This window comes from Stegodyphus dumicola, chromosome 10, assembly GCF_044657685.1.
Source record: "Stegodyphus dumicola isolate Sdum_Otavi_A_Nest chromosome 10, ASM4465768v1".
In the NCBI taxonomy this organism is placed as follows: domain Eukaryota; kingdom Metazoa; phylum Arthropoda; class Arachnida; order Araneae; family Eresidae; genus Stegodyphus; species Stegodyphus dumicola.
In genome coordinates this window covers 144669309-144692666 of record NC_140777.1, presented here as the reverse complement: position 1 = coordinate 144692666, position 23358 = coordinate 144669309, and the positions used below count along the sequence as shown (strand labels likewise).

The 23358-nt window shown below is 33.5% G+C and overlaps 2 protein-coding genes across 7 annotated transcripts in view; one reads left to right on the top strand and one right to left on the bottom strand.

The window, feature by feature from the left end:
* The window catches only part of LOC118193306 (uncharacterized), a 29881-nt gene extending 13866 nt beyond the window's left edge, over window positions 1–16015 (top strand). For both annotated transcript variants that reach the window (XM_035364376.2, XM_035364375.2), the window contains exons 3-5: window positions 6557–6741; window positions 7279–7495; window positions 15785–16015. In XM_035364376.2, coding sequence (XP_035220267.1) covers window positions 6557–6741; window positions 7279–7495; window positions 15785–15876 — 494 coding nt within the window. In that variant the 3' untranslated portion in view covers window positions 15877–16015. The remainder of the gene's footprint in view (window positions 1–6556; window positions 6742–7278; window positions 7496–15784) is intronic.
* The window catches only part of LOC118193305 (uncharacterized), a 160132-nt gene that overhangs the window by 17222 nt on the left and 119552 nt on the right, over window positions 1–23358 (bottom strand). For all 5 annotated transcript variants that reach the window (XR_015043572.1, XM_085825641.1, XM_085825643.1 and 2 more), the window contains one exon: window positions 18366–18412. Coding sequence is in view for 4 of the 5 variants with exons in the window: in XM_085825641.1 (XP_085681767.1) it covers window positions 18366–18412 (47 nt within the window). In the remaining variant the exon portion in view is untranslated. The remainder of the gene's footprint in view (window positions 1–18365; window positions 18413–23358) is intronic.

Sequence of the window (23358 nt, the reverse complement as noted above, 5' to 3'; positions counted from 1 at the left end):
TAGCATTTAGTAATAAGGAACATGAATGCATAATTTAATGGTATTCTGTAGTATAATTCCTTAATATTATGAGACAGAACTATGATAAAGTACGAATAATACTATAAGTTAAATACGACTAAATGTGAAATGTGGCACATTAAATTTATGTTGTTTGACATAATAACTGCAGTAATGCAAAGCGTTTTATAACACATAAATAGTTATTTTAAGAATGATGTAAATAGGTGATATATGACTGAATCAAAATACGATAATACATTGCGTTATGATTACATTAGTTGTTTTAAAACAGTGCCCCACTTACTCTACACATACCTCACAAACATTACAGCAAATAAAGGATTACATGAAATGATTCAATGAACCAGCTATACTATATGTAAAATGACAGATATGATAATAATTTAAAAATACACTTGACGCAGGAATTCAATAACAATATGAAAAGTATTATAACAATTAAATCAATACTTGAGGTGTTTATGATATAAATTAAAAAAGAAAATTAATAAATAATAAAAAAAAAAAGATACTCAAAGTAAATTTCTAGTAACTCGGAGCAAATATTGCAAAGTAGTAAAAAGGGGGGAAAAGGGATGCCCATTTAATTTTGGAAAAAAAGAAAAAAAAAGCATGCATGAAAGTATAAACAAAGAAACTGCAAACTTAAAAAAGGAGAAAAAAAAAAAAAAAAAAAAAAAAAACCCTGAGTAAAAAGAAGAGTTAACATTGCTTCTAATTAAAGAAGTACACGTTTTGATATCATTAAAGGGCAGAACTATGAGTTTTTCATACAAACTTGTATTAATAAGCTACAAAATACAAAAAATCGTCAGTGAAATTTAAATTTACAAGATAGTATATAAAATGTATACTGGTGGAAAAGAAAATATTAGAAAGAAAAAATCAACAAAACCTGCTAAATGAAATTTGATTCAGGGGAAGAAAATGTATTTAAGTTGTAACAAATGTTTATACAGTTACTAAGTTTTTAATGCTCCTTTTGATTTCAATAATTGGCTAAGCCAATTTGCCCAGTAGTGTTCTGAAGGTTGTCGTAGAGGAAAAGTTTTAGTATGTATGCAATTAAACGCATAGTGATCAGGTGATGCCTGGTGACCGCAGCTGCATAAGTCGTTCTCTGATAGGCCAGATCTATTCAAGTAAGTCATAAAAGGTCCATGACCAGTTGTATAATTTGTGATTGTGTTAGAGAACGTAGATAAATCAGTAGATACTTTGAGGATGAGCTTGTGTGTTCTACGACCCGTTGTACCGTTATTCCAGCGAAACTGCCGTTCTTGTAACATACTAACGAATGTCACTTTCTTAAGAAAAGATCCTGGAAATGGTAATGCATATTCTGGTAAATGTATGCCCATAGCCTCATTTTTGGCTAATTTGTCTGCTTGCTCATTCCCTACTATTCCTGTGTGTGCTGGTACCCAACAAAAGGTCGGTCTTAGTTCTAATGGAGATCTGAGCAGGTGTTTTTAAATTTCAAATACTAAAAGGCTCCTTGGTTGTGTTCCAGCAATGGCTTGAAGACTTGATTGTAAGTCGGTACAAATTATAGCTCTATTTGAAAATCGATTCGAAATTAGGACTGCTTTTTTAATTACGGTTAACTCTGCCTGGAAAAATGAATTATTTGAATTGAGTCTTATTCTCCATGTGTGGAGAGTCTCATTATTCTGTAAAGTACATAATCCGCATACTGTTCCAGCATCTAGTCTAGAACCATCCGTATAAATTGTAAGATCTTTAGGAAGATAATTAATGAACTTAGCTTTGATGCTTGACTGTAAGTCATTCAGAGCTGGATGAGAAAGGAGATCTAACACTTTTGATTCATAATCAGTAGGATAGTAAGAGTGATTCCATAATGTACTGTTTATTTTTAAACGAAAAACTCGAGGGAGAGTGGCCTCTTGTTCTTCTACTAGGTCAAATGGAGATAAACCTGTGAGTACCCTCAATGCCGCTGTTGGTGATGTGCGATATCCTCTGCTTATGTGAAGAAGAGACATACTCTATATAGAATTTAATAGCCGAACGAGCATGCTTAGTTAGATTAACTGCCCATATTCCAGCACAGTAGAGGAAAATTTTTTCGATGACCGTTTTATATCACAATTTTAAAAGGTGAGATGAGGTTCCCCAAGACTTTCCCGCGGTTCTTTTCATATGATTATTTATGATAATAATTCTGCTTTTCATTTGTTTTAGGTGTGGAACCCAAGATAGTCGTGAATCTAAAACAAGGCCTAGATACTTAATTTGGTTACTGAATTTAATTGATTGTCTTTGTAATTTCAGAGATGGGTTTCTTTTTAAGGGTCTTGCTGCACCTATTATCATAACCGAAATTTTTGAAGGAGATATTGTGATTTTGTGATTACGGGCCCAATTGCTAAATATATCCAAATAGAATTGAGCTATCAGTGGTAGTTTTGACTTCCCATGTATGACCATTAGGAAGTCATCTGCATAGGCAACTATTTCACATTCTTGAAAGTGTTTGAATTCTTCAAGAATGGAATTGCACCAAAGTATCGGTTCTAAGCAAGAGCTCTTTGAAACTTTCTGGTTACAATCTCTGAATATGTTGTAATCTGTACTGTTTTGTCATGTAGATAGCTCCTGATTATTTGGATTGGATACATAAACGCATCCCACGTATCCTTCCGGACGTTCATGCCAAAAAAAAAAAAAAAAAAAAAAGATTCTTTCTGCAGAATAACGCGCCGTTCCACAATGCAGCTGCTATTCGTGCGTTTTGGGGAGACGATGTAACTGTGCAACATCACCACCCTATTCGATAGACTTATCATCACCAGATTATTTTTTGTTTCCAAAACTGAAAGGCCATTGATTCAACGATGTCAAGACGATCCAACAAAATGTTACAAAAGGATCTAAGAGGACTTCCAGCTCATATGAAAAGGGTTGCGTTTTGTGCTAACCGATGTATAACTTCACAAGGTTTTTATGTAGAATAATAATTTATGTAAAACAATTACTGCACTGATTGTTTTTTTATGAGCTCAGGTCTAAAACAATTTAGCCAGAATATGTATGTCGCCTGTTTACTTATTTTCATAATTTGAAATATAACTTTTTGTTGAGCTTCATACAACGAACATAATCCTTAATGGTACTTTTATGGTACGCTATTTCTTAAAAGTTATTGTGGGAATAATTTTAAAGTGTTCCCGAGCCTGGCTTAAAATTGCGAAATACCGTAAAAAATTCATAGAATGTTAAAACCGCCCTCAGTTTTAGAAACACAAAGAATTTATAGATTTGTTATCTATAAAAATATTAACATGCACTGTATGTCAACACAACCTCACAGGTTTTCACTTTTTAGTTACATTTATTCTGAATAACCTCAGTCTTCCTCAGAATTTGGAAGACTCAACTGTCCTTTACCTCCTTACACATTTATGTTCAGTATGCTTTTGAAAGAAGTATAGGTTTCAAGAAATTGAAAACTCAAGAGTTTTTCATGGAGTTCTAGTTCTAGGTCTAGGTCTAAAGCAGAGGTCGGCAACCTATGACCCGTGGGTCACCGAGTGACCCTTTGGTTATTTCAAGTGACCCACTTTAGTTCCGAAAATAAAGTATAAGATATACAAGCATTTTTTTCTTTTTTCCAAAAAATTTTTGTCGCAAAGTTATGAATGTACCAAATTTGAATCCAGTATAACAAATAAAAATGTCAGTTAAAGCCCCACCCCGGCCTGACTGGATATGGAATCGGCCGATAGTATGCGGAATGCAGCGACATTGTCTGAACAAATTGTACCATTCCTGGACGCGCGCGTTGTTATCTCAGTTGTATGTCAGTTATAGTTATAGCACGTGTAGTACAGTAGCACAATAATATTGACCTAGTGACCTAGTGAAATAAATATTATTATTTAGAAAAATTACAATGAACAAACAAAAAGCAAAAAAGAAATTATTTCAAGATGTGTGGACAGAAAAGTATGGGTGTATCGAAAATGGTTGACAAATGGATATGTACTTTATGTACAGATATAATTACCGCCAGGACTTATAATATTGAGCGACACTTTTCTTCAAAACATAAAGATGTGAGTGAAATGACAAATGAATATAAATTTGAATACATTGATAAACGTGTATTAAAGTTTGGAAAACAAAATAAATTCTTAAAGAGTTTTTGTTACCAGCAACAATCACGCTACGTCTACCAGCTTTGTTGCAGCTCTTAGCATTGGTACCAACGGAAAACCATTTACAGACGGCGAGTTTTTGAAAAACGCATTTATAAATTGTTCCGAACACTTATTTAATGACTTCGCAAATAAAAAACAAATAATTGAGAGAATCAAAGAAATGCCATTGTCAGCTAGAACAGTCCAGCGTAGCGTTGAAGATATGGCCAAGAATATTGATGAACAGATCAAAAATGATTTGTTATCTTGTGACATAATTAACATTGCAGTTGACGAAAGTACCGACATAAATAGTATTGGTAGGCTTGCAATAATTATTAGATTTGCATCAATAAATAGCTCGAATGTCAATGAAGAACTATGCGTTCTTGCTTCAATGAATGACGCCACCAAAGGCACTGATATTTTTCGTCAAGTACGAGAGTTTACAAATTTCAAAAATGGGCAAGTATTGGATTTAAAAAGTAAATTGTTTTCCGTAACAACTGACGGTGCTCCAAGTATGAGAGGAAAAACTGTTCGATTTGTAAAACTCATGGAAAATGAACTTAGCCTTTCACTTTTATCGTTTCATTGTATCATACGTGAAGAAAATTTATTTGCAAAGGCATCTACACAACAACTTAAGGATGTAATGGAAAAAGTTGTTAAGATCGTAAACATGATAATAGCGCGATCAGCATTAATGTGGGAATCGTGCCTCAACGAAGCTCCAGATGTCGCTACCTATCACTTCTCTGTACGAACTCTCCAGGTTCCAGGATCTTCAGTTGGTTCGAGAAGTCCGAGAGAAGCGGTCTAACAGAACGCTCGCGAAGGAGCTACAACTAGACGCTTACTGGTCGCGCGTAGGCGATCGGACTTAGAACTTATCTAAAGTGACCGCACGTAGGTAGTCAGCTGTGACTTTTACATCTCCATAGTGGAACCAGTGTGATTACTCTCCTAAACATATTTAATCCATTTGTACATACTCATTCCGTTTATCTTTTCTTCTATAATTCAGAAATAAAACCTGATAGTTTGAATCGTGAGTGTGATCTCTGTTTGATGATAAGACGTCACCCTCACAACTATGGGGGCTCCAAGCCGGCGAACTTCAAAAAAGGTACTGTGAAAACTTTTCCTTCTTTAAGATAGTGATAGTGTTTCGTTTTAAAATGAGTTTCTTAAATAATTCAACAACTATTGAAAATTCAGATGCTTGTGTTCGACTTAAAACTACTAATTATAAGCCAGACTTGACTAAATTGACGTCACAAGTTCAACATCAGGGGAGCCATTGATATCGCAGAGAAAGTTTATAAATAAAGTTTATTCAACTATGTTTGTAATTATTTTCTTAATAAAATATATCTTATTATTTACTAAAATGCTGTTTTAATACGAAAATATCTCTGACCCAAACGTCTCTTTAATACTCGCATTTTGGTTGATTTTGACCCGCGGCCAAAAAAGGTTGCCGACCTCTGGTCTAAAGTAATACCTGTTCACTTCAAGATATCGAGGTACTACCATTCAATAGTTCAGCTACTTTGTTCATCGCAACTTACTGAGATGCCACTGTTTGGGTAACTTCTTACTGTTTGTAACCAGGATTTAATCCCATTTCTAATTAAATAAATTTTTGCTTTAAGAATTATGGACTTATGTAATGTTCATCTCTTCAGAAGGTACTTGATGTTTGGAATAGACAAAAGGTCCTTGCATTCTCCATCTCATCCTTATGAGAAGAAACTTCTGTCTTGGTTTCGTTTTTCCTAAAGAAACTTCTCCTGTCTTGGTTTCTTCTTTCCTAAAGAAACTTCTTCCTTCTTTTTACTAGAAGAGACTTCTATTTAGGTTTTTGGTCAAGAAAGGCTTGCAGATCTTCAATGAGAATAACATAAATAAATAGATTTATTTGCCTGCTCCTATATTTGTTATCTTTGTCACAGACACTATTTTGTATGTGTTTACGTGTCGTTAAAAATAAGAAGGTAAAAAAAATGGCTGTGCGTTTGATATATGAAAAATCTGGCACGCAATTCGGGGACTAAATTCATTATGCGGGATTGAATTCATTAAGAAGGACCTTTTCTTGGTCTTCGTGTGCGTTCTTTATCACTGTACTTAGAATTTATGAAAAAACTTTATTTGCCAAATAAGATTCCCATCTTGTTTCTATTTAAATAAAGATACCTGAGCATACCTGAACGTAGAAAGAGAATAATAGTTTACTTTCTACAATGCATAAAATTTAGAAGAAAAAATATAGTCCATTTTATCACTAAGCTGATTGCTAAAATTTTTTTAGATCCTATCCAACACTGCAAAGTCTCCAGAACGTCATTTATTTTTTATAGGTCATATTCCTACCAATCTGTGGTCAGGCTGCGAACGCGACAATAGATTACATTCTAGCTCTCATTGTACCATCAAAGCATACCCTCTTAGCTGCACCGAGTTTAATTCACCTTGCTTGAATATGCCATGTGAGGATGCATGTAGTCTATATTCCGAGAAACAGGGACATAACTGTGGAGATCACGTAAGTATACTACTGTAATAAAATAATCATCTATATCAGCGTAACATTTATAGTTGTGATTAAACTTAAAATGCTTGCCTTATCGTTTTTACAAGTTTCTTGAAGGTTACTTCAGCCAACAAAAGAAATTTAATTCCAGACAGAAATATTCGAGCCTCACTTGAAGACTGCTGCAGCTGGCACTGGTTAAGTTGCTTTAAGAATTAGAAAATAACTCAAGTTTGGGAATATTTTTAAGGCTAAACGTTTTTTAAATTGGACTAGTGGATCTTTCCTAATTTATTTATGAACAGAGATGGCATCAGATTGTTCAAAATTCTAAACAATATTCCAGTCTATTCCATTGAATTTCGGAGGCATTCAGTAGACGCTATATAATGCAATACAATCAAATTCCTTTTTTTCTCGAGCCATGTCATTTTCTTTTAATTAACATCGCTTTTAAAATAAATAATATATATGCACATGCACACACATATATCTATATCTATATCTATATATATCTCTCTCTATATATATATAACATTATTGTTTCAGGTCTACTTTGAAGCGGAACCATGTGTCCGATATCCAGGAAGCCAGATAGCTTCAGGAGGAAAGAAGGCTTGTTGTGGTTCTTGCGCGGAAGGTGAACCTTGTGAAGGCGAGAAGATAGAAAAGCTCCATCCATGTCTGAAAGTTAGGTTTCAAGAAAGAGAATTTATACCCTACAGGAAAGGAGGTGTCATACCTAATTATATGGGACACATTCCAGGTACATCTAAATCAGTGGTTCTTGACCTGTTTTGTCACATTCACCAGTTTTACCATTACTAGATGGTTGTTATCCCTCTCTTTTTCAAACTTCGAAAAATATACTACATATATTTATATAGATATAGACTACGTTTTAACATGTTTTATAAATTTAAGAACAGAAAGTTTAGAAAACTTTGATAAATACTAAAACATAACATACAAACAAACTTTTGAACATAAAAAAGTAATTTTTTAGGTTCATAAAGTAAAACTAAATACTTAACCAGCTAAATAAAAAGCTGATCGCATTCGGCCCTGAAAGTAAGGAATCTTCTCACGGGAGATTCCTCCTTGATTAACAACACCTGAGAAAAACCGAGAAAAATTTTTGCTTTATCATTTTACAATTTTCTTGAAGGTTACATTAACTAACAAGGGAAATTTATTTTCAGACAGGAATATTCCAGTCTCACTTAGAGACTGCTGCAGCTGGCTGTGGCAAACTAGTTATAAGAATTACTAAGTTAAATCTGGGAATATTTTATAAGGCTAAACGATTTTAAATTGGGATGAATGAAACTTTTGTGATTTATTTATTAACCGAGAGGGTATCAGATAGTTCAGAACTCTAAACAAGTGATCTTAAATTTTCCTTAGACAGCGCATTCTTAATTCAAAAAGTCTTTTTTAAGTTTTACATACTGTAGATGGATATAAAATGTAACACTAGAAAGAAAAAAAGTGTTTCATTAGTGACTAAGGTTTATCGAGACTATCAATGTAAAGAATTAGCATATAGTTCACAGTAGATGGAAATCCGCAGTATTTTGGAAGTATTTAGTAGACGATATATAGTGCAGTACAATAAAATTCTTTTGTTTCTCAAATCAAATTCTTTTCTTTCTCAAACCAAATTCTTTTCTTTCTCAAATTAAATTCTTTTCATTTAATTTTCTTTTAATTCATGTTACTCTCAAAATATCTTAACAATCTGCTGATGAAATAATTCGAAAATAAGATATTTCTCATCGATTATCATGAACTTTGACTGAGACAACATTTCATATGAGGCAAAAGCTCTGTTTATTCTCAAAACTGTTTGTTTATTCTCAAAACTCTCAAAACTGCTCACAAATGAGTAACTTTGCTATTGTACTGAGATTTATGCGTACGAATATTAAATTTCCAGTAAGCAATGTTGTTAAGCGTCGAACTGCAAAATAAGTATTACAAACTTCGTCAGAAAATGTATAAGTACAAGATCTTAACAAAAATTAAGATACACTCATCTGTAGTATAAAATATATTGAAAGGAGAATATCAGCCAAAGCATTATGATTATACTTCTAACTTCTAACTTGCTCCACCTCTGGCAAATAAACAGTTACATAGCTTCGTCCCTGCATAGGTTCTAAACATGTCCTTGACAAGGACCTACTTAGGAGGAGACTGTACTAGTTTTGCCAACACAATTCAGTTCCCATAGATTACATGGAGATGGCTGGTGAGCTCTGAGCTGGTATTCCATAATAACCCAAATTTTCTCAACAAGATTAATATCCAGGCAGTTAAGGAAGCCAGAACATTAACACTAAATTTACGGTACTCGTTATTTTGACGGATTTCGGAATTCATGAACAAAATTATAAAAACCGTTATTTTTATAGTTTTCTAGTTTATGCTTATAATTTCTAATGTAAATACACACAAATACACACCCAAATTTAGTTCCCCTTCAGTCGTTTAATTTCAGAGTTCTGTACGATTTACGTCTTCACGGATACCCATCAAAATGACGGATAATCTAGTTTCATAGTTAATCGTGACAACCGGCCTTTTTTGAAATTATTTTTCTGGTGACAAGCATAAAAGTAGTCAGAACATAGATACTAAATTAAAATCATAATTTAACGGAAATATCTTTCGATAACTTCGAATACAATATCGACGCCCTGGGGTTCGCCAAAGCAAGGAATATATCACGTGTGATTACTTGTCAATCGTACATGCCTAAAGCATAAATGTAAAGCGTTAGGCTCAAGACTAAGGAGTGATCTGCAGTCGTTGAATTCCAGTCAATGTATCAAGATGTTTTCGAAAACGTTTCAATTAGCGCGAGTAGAAATGGTCGAGAAGAAGGTATTAGATTATGTGTGTGTATTAGCAATATAATTAGAGGAAAGTACTAGTTTTACTTTCTTCTGAAGAAATGCGTTTCTTTAGTCATCATGAGTAATTCAAGAAGAGATACTGAATTGCTAGAGAAAATAGTTAGTATCAGGGAAGATTGCTGTGGTAAGTCTGTTAACACTAAAAACTACTGAAACTTTTTTACAGCTATAAAACAATTACAGAACTGTTAAACTGATGGTTATCAGTAATCCTAGATTTTTAAGACTAAAGGCATGATTAGGCTAAGTGTTTATAAATTACATTAGCATTTTTTTACGAAACTACCTGCTTTTCTAAACCCTTCATTTGACGGGTGTACGTAAATACAGGTTTACAAAAGCGTCCGTAAACCTAGTGTTAATTGGAATTCATTAGTACATTCCTCTAGGCATGGTAGCACAATTCCATAGTTTTGGCTTTGTGATAAGGAGCATTATACTGGTAGGAGAGGCCATTCTCAGTAAAAAAGACAGAAATCAGGAGAGTAAAGAGGTGTAACATAACCTGTAGTTGTCAGGGTGTGTTGTACAATAACCATGCCATTGAGAATATTCATCAAAGTAATAATATCTCCATCATCACTCTCTATACCGCAAATGTCTATCAAATGCTTGCCTGAAAGACGGCGTACCCTGACACATGGACATTGGCATGATGTAAAACAACAGTGATTCATTCTTTTCCATTATCCAAATGCAGGTTTTCAAATTTACTACAGACCTCTTGTATACCCTGCGGAGCGTTCTCCCACTAGATAGTGGTAGACGAAGTACTAAACAGACTATCCTGTGGTAAATATATGATGCCCTCATTCTTCGCAACAATGTACAGCTCCAACTAACATTTTATCCAAGTTATCATGCTTTTGTACGACGTGGTTAGACTCTGACAGATAATGCCATAATGGCTACACGACGCTGGAAATTCGCTGATTGAAAGATCTCTCCAAGGGAAGAAGTGAGAGGCCAAATAACAGAAGTATCCCCAGCAATAGTTAAATATCATTTCGAATTTGTCATATGCTGTTTGCGTCATTCCGTTTATCGCATGCTCTTGGTACAGTGATGGTCGTCTTAGGACAACAAATATTTTAAGAAATCACTCACTAGATGTCTGCAGTAGCCAACAATAATTTTTATGTTCTAAAATAAGATTTGATAATAACACAAGCTAATTTATAAAACTGAGATTAACTCTTGAATAAGTGTAGATAATTTTTAATATTTAATAAATAATTTAAAGAATTTTAAAACATATTTCATATTTAATTGATATGTAATTTATTCAATGTAGAAACTATTATGAAACTTAGTAACTTAATTATTATGAAACTTAACCAACTGTGAGTTTACCTGTGTGAAAGAATATCGCGTGATGTTCAATAATGAGTCATGGATTTTGCACTGAGTGATATTTTGTATTGTCGATTGCGTGCTTAGTAAAATTGGATGATGAACTTATGACTGATCAGATAAGCAACCTACAAGAAAAAAAAAGTACACATAATTGGTGACTTTTGATATACAATCAACATGCCGGATGATACTGCTAAATCAGGAAACGTTGTAGAGTTGAGTTCCATGAGCATCAAAATTCCACCGTTTAGGAGTGATAAGTCCGAGATGTGGTTTTAACGGTGTCGGCCGAAAACATCGCGGCAAAAACATTGCGGACGAAAACTTGGCGGAGAAAACAACCAGCTACAAGCTCAGTTCCAGATTTGAGGTGTTAAGGCAGAGTACTCGAAATTCATTTAATTAGTCGCTCAGCTGAATAGAAATTATAAGGGATGTTATTAAAGATTATTCTGAGCAAAAATACACAGCTGCAAAGGAAAAACTTTTGAATACGTTCAAAGAGAGTGAGAATAAGAGAATAAATCGTTTAATTATGAGTCTGGAATTAGGGGATATGATGGCTGTCCAGTTGTTATGAAAGATACGTTCACTTGGACCAAGCTATATACCTGAAAAAGTGCTGCGCACCTTACGGCTGAATAAAATGCCAGATGCTGTTAAAAACATTCTTATTGTGAGTAAGGAAGCTCTGGATAAGTTGGCTGTTTGGCTGCGATGGCAGACAAAGTTATGGAATGTCTCCAAGAAACACAGAATTGTGTGTTATCAACACTAAGCCAGCTGGCATGGATGAATTGATCGAAAAATTTCTTCACTTGAATTACATTTAGCAAGTACGCAATGTGAGCAAAGATACTTCCGTAGTCCTAATTGAGAGCTACAGTCATTTCAGGAAAAGTTGCCGGAGTAAATCTCGTAAGAGATATGATCCTAAAAGGCAGGTTGTGTGTTTATAATTTTCGTTTTGGTAAAATGTGCTTCGAGAAATATTTACAATCCTGCAGTTGGAAAGATTCGGAAAACCGGTCCCAGCAGTAGATGCGGTAGTAAGTTATGCTGCAGAAGATTCTAGTTATTGCAAATTCTGTTTATTTGTCAAAAACAAACAACAATAACAACAACAACAAAAATGGATTGCCAGTTTCTGCTTGACAGCAGTGCAGATGTGTCAGCTGTATCTCCTTGTAACAGTGATTTTAAAGACGGTGATTACAAATTATATATGCATGAAATGGTACTGAGATACACACATGTGGTTTAAAAATCCTTTCATTAGACCTAGGCCTACGCCGCTCATTTCAATGGTCATTTGTTGTGGCTAAAGTTTCCAAAGACATACTTAAAGTTGATTTTTTAAATAAATTTGAATTGTTTGTTGACATATATAAAAAAAGTATCGATGGTAAAACCAACTTCGATCAATGGAGAAGTTACAACTGTTCAAAACTATAATTTAAGTACTGTCAGCAAGTCAGCAAAATATTTTGAATTGCTATGCAAATTTCCAGATTTAGCAAAATCTTCTTTTTTTAAGTCTTAAAACATGATGTTAAGCATTATATAACTACTGCAGGCCACACTGTGCACTCAAGAGCTAAGCTAGACAGATAGATACTGGAAAGCTCGAGTTAGCAAAGCAAGAATTTAATTTCATGCTGAGTAATAGCATAATTCGGCTATCCACATCTCAATGAGCTATCCCCCTCCATTTGGTTTGCAACAAAGTGATAAACAGAATTGCAGAAGAAAATAAACCCAAGACTGCTATAGAAGTACCTTTCGGTCTCTATGAAGTTAACTTGATGAGTTATGGATTCCGTAATTCTTCATTTACCTTCTAACACTTCATTACAGAGGTATTACGTGGATTAGATTCTTGTTTCCTACAACTTGAAGATGTCTAAATCGCATCTTCCCTCTTGAAGATGTCTAAATCGCCTCATAAGTTGCATCTAAAATTACTTTTCGACTGATTACAGCAGTATGGACTTCGTATTAATATTGCCAAGTCGGAAATGGGAGTTGCTCAGGTAGAATATCTGGATTGCGTCATAACCTTAGAAGATTTTTGTCCACTGCCGGAAAAAATGTGTGAAGTACTTCGCAATTATAAATTACCCGCAACGATATATGAGCTTCGCACATTTCTTGGCATGATAAAAATTTTATCGCCGCTATGTGAAGAATGCTTTAGAAACTGAATCAATCCTACAGGACATGTTTGAAGGGTACTAAAAAAAACGTCATAATGTTCGATGAACAAACCAAGGAATTCACCAATTCGAGAAGTATAAATCTGATTTAGCCAATACTTTTTGTTTCCCTGAAACATGGATTATCCTTTATCTTTGTGTACATATGCATCAGACATTATTATAAAATCAGAATTAAAACAGTTGGGAGATCAAGACTGGAAACCAATTGTGTTCTACACCAAGAAATCAAATGATGCACAGAAAACTAATAGCACCTATGACAGAGAATTGTTACAAATATATTCTCCTGCCAAGCATTTTAAGCATCTATTGGAAGAACGCGAGTTCATCATATTTACTGATCACAATCCACTGACGAATGCATGCAAACAAAAGAGAAAGAAGGCATAGTCAAGATAACAACGCTAAATTTACTATGTAATTTGAATTTTCAACTGATATTCGTAATATTGATGGCAAAAAGTCGGATGCTGTGTAACGAAATGAAGCAGTCTCAGTTATTGATTATAATGCAGTAGCAGATGCTCATGAAAATAATGAAGACTAGCATCATTTAATGACAGCTAGTACTTCCCTGAAATATAAATCATGTATATGGCCATCTGAGAAAACATTTTGGAGTGACAACTCAACAATCAACATCAGATCTTTTATTCCGAAACAATTAAGACAACAAATGTTTCAAGAAATTCATACGTTTGCTGATCCAGGTATCAGGATAAAAGTAAAACAGATGACTGAAAAATTTATATGAACGACTATGAAATAATGAATAATATAAAACATATAAAATTCGTTAATGTACCAAGACTTGTATTAATTGCAACAAAATTAGCAGACATACAAAATTCCAATTCGCCGAGTCTCAAGCATAATCTTAATGTTTCAGCTGATTAGTGTGAATAATGGTATATTAATGAATGTTAATTATGGAATTGTGCAAATTGGCAATAAAAGCTGGTTCGTCCAAACTTTTTTATAGTTTACTATTGAAATGCATCATAAGATATTTGGATATTTAAACAAATTTTCTTTTGAAACTGATTTATGGTGACAAAGCATTCTACAGCCTCATATTTCAGGATATAAAACCATTCATATTTGTGCATAATCGAATGATAAGTATAATAAGGACTGCAACGGAGAAGATCTCTAGTATTATACAACTGACACTGATGCAATCATGTTGCAGAAAAAGAACGTTATCACGATCGGTTGCTATAGCAAATATTAATTTAATATTCCATTATTAACTGAGAACTTTCTTTACTGATCTTTGTAATAGAATGGCCACTTTAATGAAGGATGATTACAACAACCTTCGATTGTACTATTTTAAAGTACGAAATACAATTAAACTCCGCTATAGCGAACCCTATTTAAATCAAATTTCCCGGATATAACGAATGAATCACTTGGTCCTGTCCAGTTTCCTATAGACTTAATGTTATTTTATACGGCTGTAGCGATTTTCTAAATGTCTAAAAACCGAATATAACAAACTTTAATGGGTATCTTTGACAGTTTTGTTTTTCAAACTTTTTTTCAGATCTATGGAATTTCCGACTAAAAAACTACTAACTGTTCAGACAGAATGAATATTTTCAGCTCTAATTCATTCTGTCAGCTCAGACAGAATGAATTAGAGCTGTTAGAATAACAAAAAGTACCTTTACCTGTAGTTACCTGTTTATTTTATCTTCACTTCCATCTTTGTTTTGAAAAGGGCTATAGGAGGCAGGTGTAGCACGAAATTCTTAAAAACCCAGGACACACAATAAATATAGCTTAGGAGATTCTATTGTTACATTCACTCAGCCATTGAAAAGAACCATTGATTCATTGAGACAAAGAACTTTAATTAGTTCTTTGATTCCATTCGAATTCTTTGGTGTACTGAGAGGCAACACTCTTTCAAGGCCGATGCTTATTCATGATTGCTAAATGCGTATTTTAGATGTAAATATGTTACTGAAGGAACAGGTCTAAATTGTGATTTTTATGAATAAGTAAAATTTTATTGTGTATAAAAGTAGTGTATGTGGCCACTGAAAAACAACGAAAAAGATAATTTAGTAATTGCACACAGTAATAATTGTAATAAAATTTTAATAAGCCTACATTGCTTTAAAGTTACCATTAACTTTTTTTGGGATATGGGACAATGTTAAGCACTTCGCGTGATTCAGCGATAAATTTTTACTCTTAATTTGAGAGAAAATCCAAATTTTTTCTTCTCAGATCGAATATAGCGAATCAAACAGTATATCTCTTTAATTTTGTTTTAGTGGAGTTCGACTGTATTGCATTTATTTTGAGCTCACTAATGAGCTATCAGTCCACTTGTCTTTAACTTCTAATCAGGTTTGGATCCAGAGAATGAGCTCTTTTTAGACCAGTAGCACAGTAAATAGCGGAAGCGTTTCACAATCTAACATATAAGCATCAAAACTAAGCATATTATCTTATATTTAAATTTTTTATTATTTTAAAACAAGTGTATGGTCTTTTAAAAATATTGTTTAATTTAATTATATTGATTGTCAATTTTTCTTTCAGGCATGCAGCACTCATTCGGCGAATCTTACGGAATAGCAGCTCATAGACTTCTCCAAAGGCATTTTAAAACGCTAGGAAGTCGATATTACTGATTATAACGTTCTATAAATTTCATTACAGGAGAGTAATATAGTGAGAAAACACGTAGTAAAATAAAAGATTTTACTATTTCAGTTTACTCCTGTAAAATAAAAGATTTTACTGTTTCAAGTAAATTATCTATTATCACTTGAATTTTGTGTAAGGTGTGCCAAAATTATTTTCATAAATTTGCCAGTAAATGAAACCTTATTCAGCATCTCGGAAAATGTATTAAATCTTCCGGCGGACTTAGAATATATGAAATGCGAAAGTAGTAGTAGATTATACTTCCGAATTTTAAGATATGCTCAAACAACTGAACATTTCATTTTAATTACCCGCACGAACACAACGATTACGCTTTTGGCGAAATGACTGGTTCTAGGAATGCCATCATTATCCTCAAAAACAGATACAGGATTTAGGCATATTATCTTCAACTGCTGCTTTTGATAGGCAACTAAAAATGTGTTCATAAATCAAAATAAGGATCTATATGAAGTTATTGCTTTTATTTCGTCGGCTATCAAAGCAGAAGGAATAAATAATATCTGAATTTTCATAAGGATTTAAAATGCAATAAATTTACATAAAAATTAATTTTCGAGAAATATTTTTTATATCAGAGAGTTATTTCCTCAAGACTAAGAGCTTAGGTCTTCAGATAAAAGGATATCAGCAACTACGCTGAAATCCTCAAATATAGGATTCAGAAAGCTTATTTAATCACGTCAAGTAAATTTATAAGAACTAAATGAGTACAAAATTTATGTGCGAAACGCTTATTTTTTTTTTCTCTTGTCATCTGTTCCTTCAATTTTTGTTAAAAAGAGATCACATACCTTCGTGATGTAGATAGTTTATAAGGTGATGTAGATAGTCTATAAGATTCGTGATATAAATAGTCTATAAGATAGTTTTTATTTTGAAGGTAATAAAGTTAGATATCACATTTATTTCTAAATGAAACTTGATCAATAATGATTGCATCAATAAGGATGCATTCAAAAGTGGAATAAGGTGTGTTATTTAAGTGCAATAAAGCATTACCAGGCTATCTATTTGCCAAAGTGGAAAGTTCTACTGAGTTGGCCATTTATTGCCAAGTTTTTAAAATCTTAAGAGTCTGAAAGCTAAATTTTATTTTTTCCTCCATTCATAAGTCGTCATTTTATTTTTAATAGTGCGTAAAGGTATCGCTTTTCTCGTTAGAAGTGAAAGCATTATGAAGATTGGTTTGTTTTGGATTCTATTTGATTACTGGAAAGCACTCGAGGGCTATCTGCCTAAGGATAGGAATGCCTTCGGGGAAGAAATTTTAAGGGAAACTAACTCGTATAGATGTTGCATTTTGGGAAAACCACGAAAACGCTCAGGCAGCCAGCCCGTTCACCAGGATTCGAATCCCACGAGCGAACTACCAATATTCAACGACTTTACTCCCCGGCTGCTGGTGGGCCACAACGTAAAGAAAACAACGCAAGCGGAAAATGCTATCGTATAAAACATCGTATTAGAAAAGAAAGCAAGGAGAAAATATCGCAGTTATAAAACATCATGGTACAAAAGTTGAAATAAATTTTCACAGAAATGATTAGAAAATAAATTTTCACAGAAAAATCAGGAAGGAAACCTAAGTATTCCAAATCTAGAATTTCGTAAAAATTAATACTACATACAGAAGTTCATTTAAATTTAAACTTATGTACCTTCTTCTTTCTAATCTGTTTTTTTTGGGGGGGGAGAGGGGGAGGGGTATTATATTTTTAATGAAAATTTACCAGTATGTTTTTATGATAGAGGTTAATTAAATAAGTACTTTTAATTGTTAGCAATACAAGTTTAAAATTCTATTAACTGCTTTACGTAGTATTAATTTCCAGATTTTGAATGCTTAAGTTCCCTTCTTAATTTTTCAATAAACTTTATTAGTTAATACAAAAATATGAAATCTAGAATTAACAGTATTATTTACTTCTTGTGATCATAAAGTTGCGGATTCCGGATGATAACCGAATAGTCCTGGTAAGCCTCCCGGGTGTCCGGACCCGCTGTGATCATAAATTATTAGGCGAAAACTCACTTTTTATAGTAAAAAATACATGTCTGTTATATTATCACCATGTGATGATATGCATGTGCTTTATTTTTGACTACGATATATTATATGGCAGATTTTTAAAGCTGTACAATTTGCGCTGCTTAATTTTCCACCATGATGTTACAGAACCGCAATGTTTCCGCCTTTTCTTTTCTTTCGTAATATTTACAACGACCTTTTTCCATTACATTGTTTCCTCAGCCGCGTATTCATCCGCGATATTTTCGGCACACAGCGCCGTACTAATCCCGTATTATTATTATTATTATTAGAAAAATTTCTCTAGTTCACAATATATATATATATTAATCTCAATGATTAGATTAAATTGAACCTAATTAAAGTGAAATGCATAGTTTACACAATAAAGAGCACTTTTATTAAGCTTATTATACTCGCCTTTGGTTTGGGGATTTTTCCTCCCATAGACAACTTCCTTAATTGTTCTGTAATTAGAAACATATTTATTATCAAATATATTTAAGTGAAAAATTTAACTAAAATTACAATTATATAAAAACAACTATACAAAAATCTCTAGGGTTTCCCCCTTCTTCAAAGAATGTATTGCAAATTTTTTGTAACAATCAGTAACCTTAAAATAGTCATGATCATTTTTTTCTTTAATAGGGATATTTAAAATGTATTATTATTAAACACGGGCCATCTTTAATAAATTTTTAAAGCTGTTTTGATATATTATTTATCAGTGTAGCCGTAATATATTCTTACTAAAAGAAAATATACACCTACTAAAGCAGGCATATCAAAATCACTGCCCGCGGGTCGCAGACGGCTCAGTTCATTTTTCTGCGGCACATGGTTCACTTCGAGAAAACAACTGAAAGCTGAGATTATATTAAATAACAAAAAAGCGTCTGTTTTTTACTAAATGTGCTAATAAGCTTCATCGTTTGAAGACTGGAATCGAAGAAAAGTTCTGATTAGATAAATCGAAAGACGAGTTCTCCATGTTTTCTGCCTCTCTGTGAACTGACGCTGAGAAAATGCCAGCCAGTCTGCAGATGGAATTAACAGAAATTCAGTACGAATCGACTGAGCAAAAATTGTGTATCATTATGTGACTTTTTTGTTCAGTAGTACGTATCAGTGTTAAAACTTTTTCTCACTTATAAAAAGTCTCGAGCGAGGTCGAGGTTAACATTCATCTGACCTTTGTTCTGAAAATCGCTAATATGAGCAGCATTTCTCTGAAGCTGGTTGCAAGCGTCTGAAAGCTGGTTGCAAAGAAAAGATGCCAGGTGTCTTCCAATGAAGAACAAATATCCATTTATTACTCATATTTCCTTATGTTCCTTCCAATTTTCTTTAAAAACTATAGTATTAAGTAATATCTTATGTATTTACTCATATTTTAAATACAATATTAAGCATAAAAATACTTTTTTTCTTGCTTCCTGCAAATCATAACTATGTGGCAGCTTGAGATATTGAATTTGGCATGCCTCTAGTAAAACATCTGCCCTTCAAAAGAGTGGTTTCATTATTATTCGTATGTATTAGTGTTACAATTATTTACATAAAAAAAACTTATAGAGGTTTTTTTTTAGTCGCATAAACTAAGTCTAGATTCCTAATAGACTTAGAAGACCTATTGCTTCGTCTGAAAAGAACTTCAAAATCTTAAGAAGGTTTTAAAACAAACCTTTTTATTAAATCAGAACTGGAGCATAAATGCATGTCTCGTGCTTGACAAATCAGCCAGCCACTTGCGGCGATTTAATTGGAAGTAACAGACAATTTCAAAATTTAAAACTAAGTCTATACCCAAAGGCTACACAACTGATTTAACGCAGTCTCAAATTTGTCACTGGCGTAACAATTTAAATGTCGACAATTATAATGCAAAGACGAAGACTACAACCTTATCTGAGATGGCGAAAGGTGGTTAACGCTGATTTTTATTGTTTGACTTCTGAATTACTAATAAGGTGGCATGGAGAGGCAGAAACATGCTTTTTCTTACAATCCAACAACCTCACCATAAAGATTTGCTTTCTTGTAGGAAAGCAAAAGAAAGAAGCGACAGTAAAGAAACTAAATCATGATAACTAGTTAGATTAACACAATGTAAAGCTACACAGTAAGAAAATAAATTGCAATTATGAACATAAAGAAGCTGCTTTGGAAAGATACGAGCCATTCCCCTAATTAAATATATTTTAGAAAAAAGTTCCTTTTTGTTTATGAATACGAAAATTTGCAGGTTGGAATTTAAGGAATATAAGTACAAATGATAAAGAATTTTATATTACTAGTGTAATGATATTTACGGCTAACTATAATAAATGTATTATTTTAGTTTAAAAGTAGAAGAGATCCAAAGCAAATTAATTTGAGCAAAGCATTGTTTTTAATTGCGTCAAGCAAGTCAATTTTTTACTGAGACCTGATTATTTTTACCGATAATATTTGTTTAAAATTTTTGTAAAGGAAATCAAAGGCAGAGGAGTATATCACCTTAAGTCTTCCATGACTTAAAATTGCCAAGGTATGAGAAGAAAGTGTGTTAAAACCTTTCTTCACAAAATGGTATCACCGATCCAAAGAGAACCGGGAAACGTACTATAAAACGTAAAACTACCAATGTAAATCTATGCAAAATATTGTCTTTGTAAAGTAATCGAAAGAGAATCCTCGGCTTTGCAATTTTGATCTACAAAAAGACTGACTCATTGTGGAGTCCAAGTGCCTCTACAGTTTTAAATAGCAAGAGCCTCTATAATTCGGCCATGACTCGACTCTCGAAACCGGTTATAAAATTGTTTGACCTCAGAAAAAACAAATTTCAACGATCTCGATGAAGAGAAATCGACTGCTGATTTGATTTAGCCAAAAATATATTTAATATGGAAATAACAAAACTGGAAAAATGTTCGTTTTATGATGATAATCATTTTATTGTCTAGGTTTACAGAATTGACATTCACAGCATGCAAGAAAACCACCTAGAGAAAGTATTTCACAAAGCACTTCGATTACACTGTAAAACGCAAAGAAAAATTTGTCCGAGTTTCTTTTTCTATCTATAATACTTAGTATTTGTATTTATCGTTAGTATGATGAATTTAGAAAAGTAATTTAAAGCAGCAGAGAATTAAGTTGTTCCCTTATAATAAAAACGATGGCCGGATGAAAATGAAATTCCGAAACAAAATCTTGCGCCTACTGCAAATCCCAGAAAGCTGAAGGTACTTTTAGAAGTATAAAATAAGTGAACGGCGAGGAAACTCGCCCAACTTCAACCCAATGAAAAAACTTTGGCCAGTCATGAAAGGAAAGCTCAGGCAGCATCTCAATAAATCTGTTAATTTTTAATAGCATCAGAGTTTGATTTCATGATAATCCATGAAATTGCTTTGCTGAAATCAGCTCCAAAACATATAGAATAAATTAGTTTGATTACGGCAAAGAACGTGAAAGCTACGTTTTAAAAGAAGTGAAGCTTTTCCGGAGAACTTTCTACAAGAAACTTGCTACAAGACTCGTGTCCACGAAAACGTTCAGGAAACCAGCCCGTTTGGGTCCAGCTACCACATTTCAGTAACGTGACTGCTCCACCTTCGAGAAGGGGTATGGAACAAATAATCAAAGCCAAAGGAGTCAATATTTCGTATTAAGTTAACAATCAAGTTTTGTAAAAGGGTGTTTTATTAAAGGTATGTTTTTATTTGTTCAGATTAATTTGAATACTACTGTAAGGGACAGAATGCATGATTATTATATTACATAAGAATTCCTTTTCAGCCCTTGTATATATAACCTTGTAATGATATACTGTCAAATGTCAGAAGCTTGGCAACTTTCTCGAAGGTACGGGAAACGCATTTTTGGAGCTCTAGGAAAGATTTCTCCCAAAGTTTCCAGAAGTCCGTGCATCACCATATATAAATATAGCTCAGAATCAAGACGTGTCAGCTATTAATCGTTTCTCAGAACTTCATTGTTGTTCAAAGCGGAAGCTGAATTTCGTCTTAAGAACTTACTTTTGAGTAATATTTCTAAATTACAATAGGCACTAAAGAGGATTTGCCTAATACCCGCGTTCTCTTTGAGTTAATTACAGCTACTGATTTTGCTTATTCAAAGAGACATCTACGAACCTGTAGCTTGCAGCAACGTATTCTGTTGTTTGTATCGAAGTGTAACATTGCGTGCCTCCAACTTGCACGCAACCAAGAGGTGACTGTGAAAACAGGATAAAACACAGAGTCTTGTAAAGGGTTTAAGTCCCTTCTTATTCAACGTAATAAATTACAATTGCGTGCTCTTGACGCTTACAGACGGCGCCAACTCGGCGGTCAAATAAAAATAATAACCTGAAAAGAAACTAAAGACAAGACTCTAACTACGAGGCTCTCTAAAATAACTAACTCACCGCGTTTTACAATACCGCTGCTAATTCAGCAGACTTGAAGCTCACTTGGACGATTAACACTACTTCCCGCCAAGCACATAGGCCGAAACGCGGGGTTCTTCAATTTCTTGCTAACTACCTCCGCGCTCGTGAAGTAAGAATATCACCCTCCAAACTCGTTTCCTTCCTATTTAAATCATAATATTTCCGCTGATAATTTGAATCCTTGCGCGTTCTACTCAAATTTACATATTCTGGCATTGGCAGTTCCAGGGGAAAGTAAGGCTTGACAGGAAAGATAGTTTAAACTTAAAATAAATGTTAGTTAAAATAAATATAAACCCTACATTTCCCGCTTCCAGAATTTGGAAAACTTGGAAGCAGGTCCTACAAACGACCTGTTGTAAGTTTATCTAATTCTGAACTAACTGGCGAGAACCTCGTTTACACACACAAAAAAAAAAAATCTTATGTAACAATTATACTAAAATTCTGTTAGTCGTTACAAAGCTTTCTTCTTACAGCAACTTTTCCTGGACTTCATCAATCAATCTTGGTCTTTCCTTCCAGCATCTGGAAGGAATAAGTATCAGTATCTTTCTATATACATTATAATTTACACTTTCTTGACACAATAAAATTTTGTTTTTAAACGATTCGTTTTTCTTAGTTATTGCTTACTTCACATTCATTCAATTTTTCAAGCATTAATTTAACTTTACCCTGGCTCTCCACCATGTGTGGTGTCAAACGGGAATATTCGTGTTTTAGTCTTACAACACTTCCCCTAACCACCATGATTTGTTAGAATTCAACGACCAAATAGACACACCTTACTCGACATTCTACAATTCAATGAGCTACTTTAATATTCTTAAAAATTCAAATGTAGGTGGAGAACCCTACAAAACACATTCATTCTAACTTCCCCCTCATTCATCTTTAAACATGCAGGCTTTCGCTCTAAAGCATGACTTTACAGATTAATACTTAAATTTGACTTCATTGCTTTTA